At 56.6% G+C, this 500-nt stretch overlaps 1 protein-coding gene across 1 annotated transcript in view; it reads left to right on the forward strand.

The window, feature by feature from the left end:
• Positions 1 to 288: 288 nt before the first annotated feature.
• The window catches only part of ATPAF1 (ATP synthase mitochondrial F1 complex assembly factor 1), a gene marked incomplete at its 3' end in the record, with an annotated part of 7682 nt that continues 7470 nt past the window's right edge, over positions 289 to 500 (forward strand). The window contains exon 1 of the mRNA XM_018574481.1: positions 289 to 480. Coding sequence (XP_018429983.1) covers positions 289 to 480 — 192 coding nt within the window. The remainder of the gene's footprint in view (positions 481 to 500) is intronic.

Here is a 500-nt window from a genome sequence, read left to right on the forward strand (position 1 = left end):
CTTCTACAGCAAATATCGGCGGAGGATTGAAGAGCTGCGCCGGTATGTGGGGTCATCAGTCTGCAACATGAGCTGTATGTGCTGCGCTTATATGAAATAGATCTGACTGTGAATGGGTAGATCTGGCGATGGTTGTATGTGGCTCTCACAGGTGCACTGGTGGAAGGTCCACTATATTGGGAACCATCTAGAATACCAAAGTCCCTGAAGGACCAACACCTGATATGAGGAGAACCCAAGACATGGAAGCCACCACCAGAGGACAGGAGGAGAGAGTTCTGGGTAGGGATGTCCCGATACCGGTACTTGCATCGGGCCCGATACCGGTACTATACAGAGGGGGCGTGTCCGGATGACTGGCTGAGTGCGCGCTGCCTGTTAACCTCCCGCTGCCGCAGTCCACCAACGTGGCGCCAGACCGCATGGCCGCCTCGGACTCCCGCTCTCGTCCTGCAGATCTGTCCCTTGATTCTCTGGCTGGTGGAGCCCGCTCCCCGAGC

The sequence above is a fragment of the Nanorana parkeri genome, unplaced genomic scaffold (genome assembly GCF_000935625.1).
Source record: "Nanorana parkeri isolate BGI_ZX_2015 unplaced genomic scaffold, ASM93562v1 scaffold2987, whole genome shotgun sequence".
NCBI classification, from domain to species: domain Eukaryota; kingdom Metazoa; phylum Chordata; class Amphibia; order Anura; family Dicroglossidae; genus Nanorana; species Nanorana parkeri.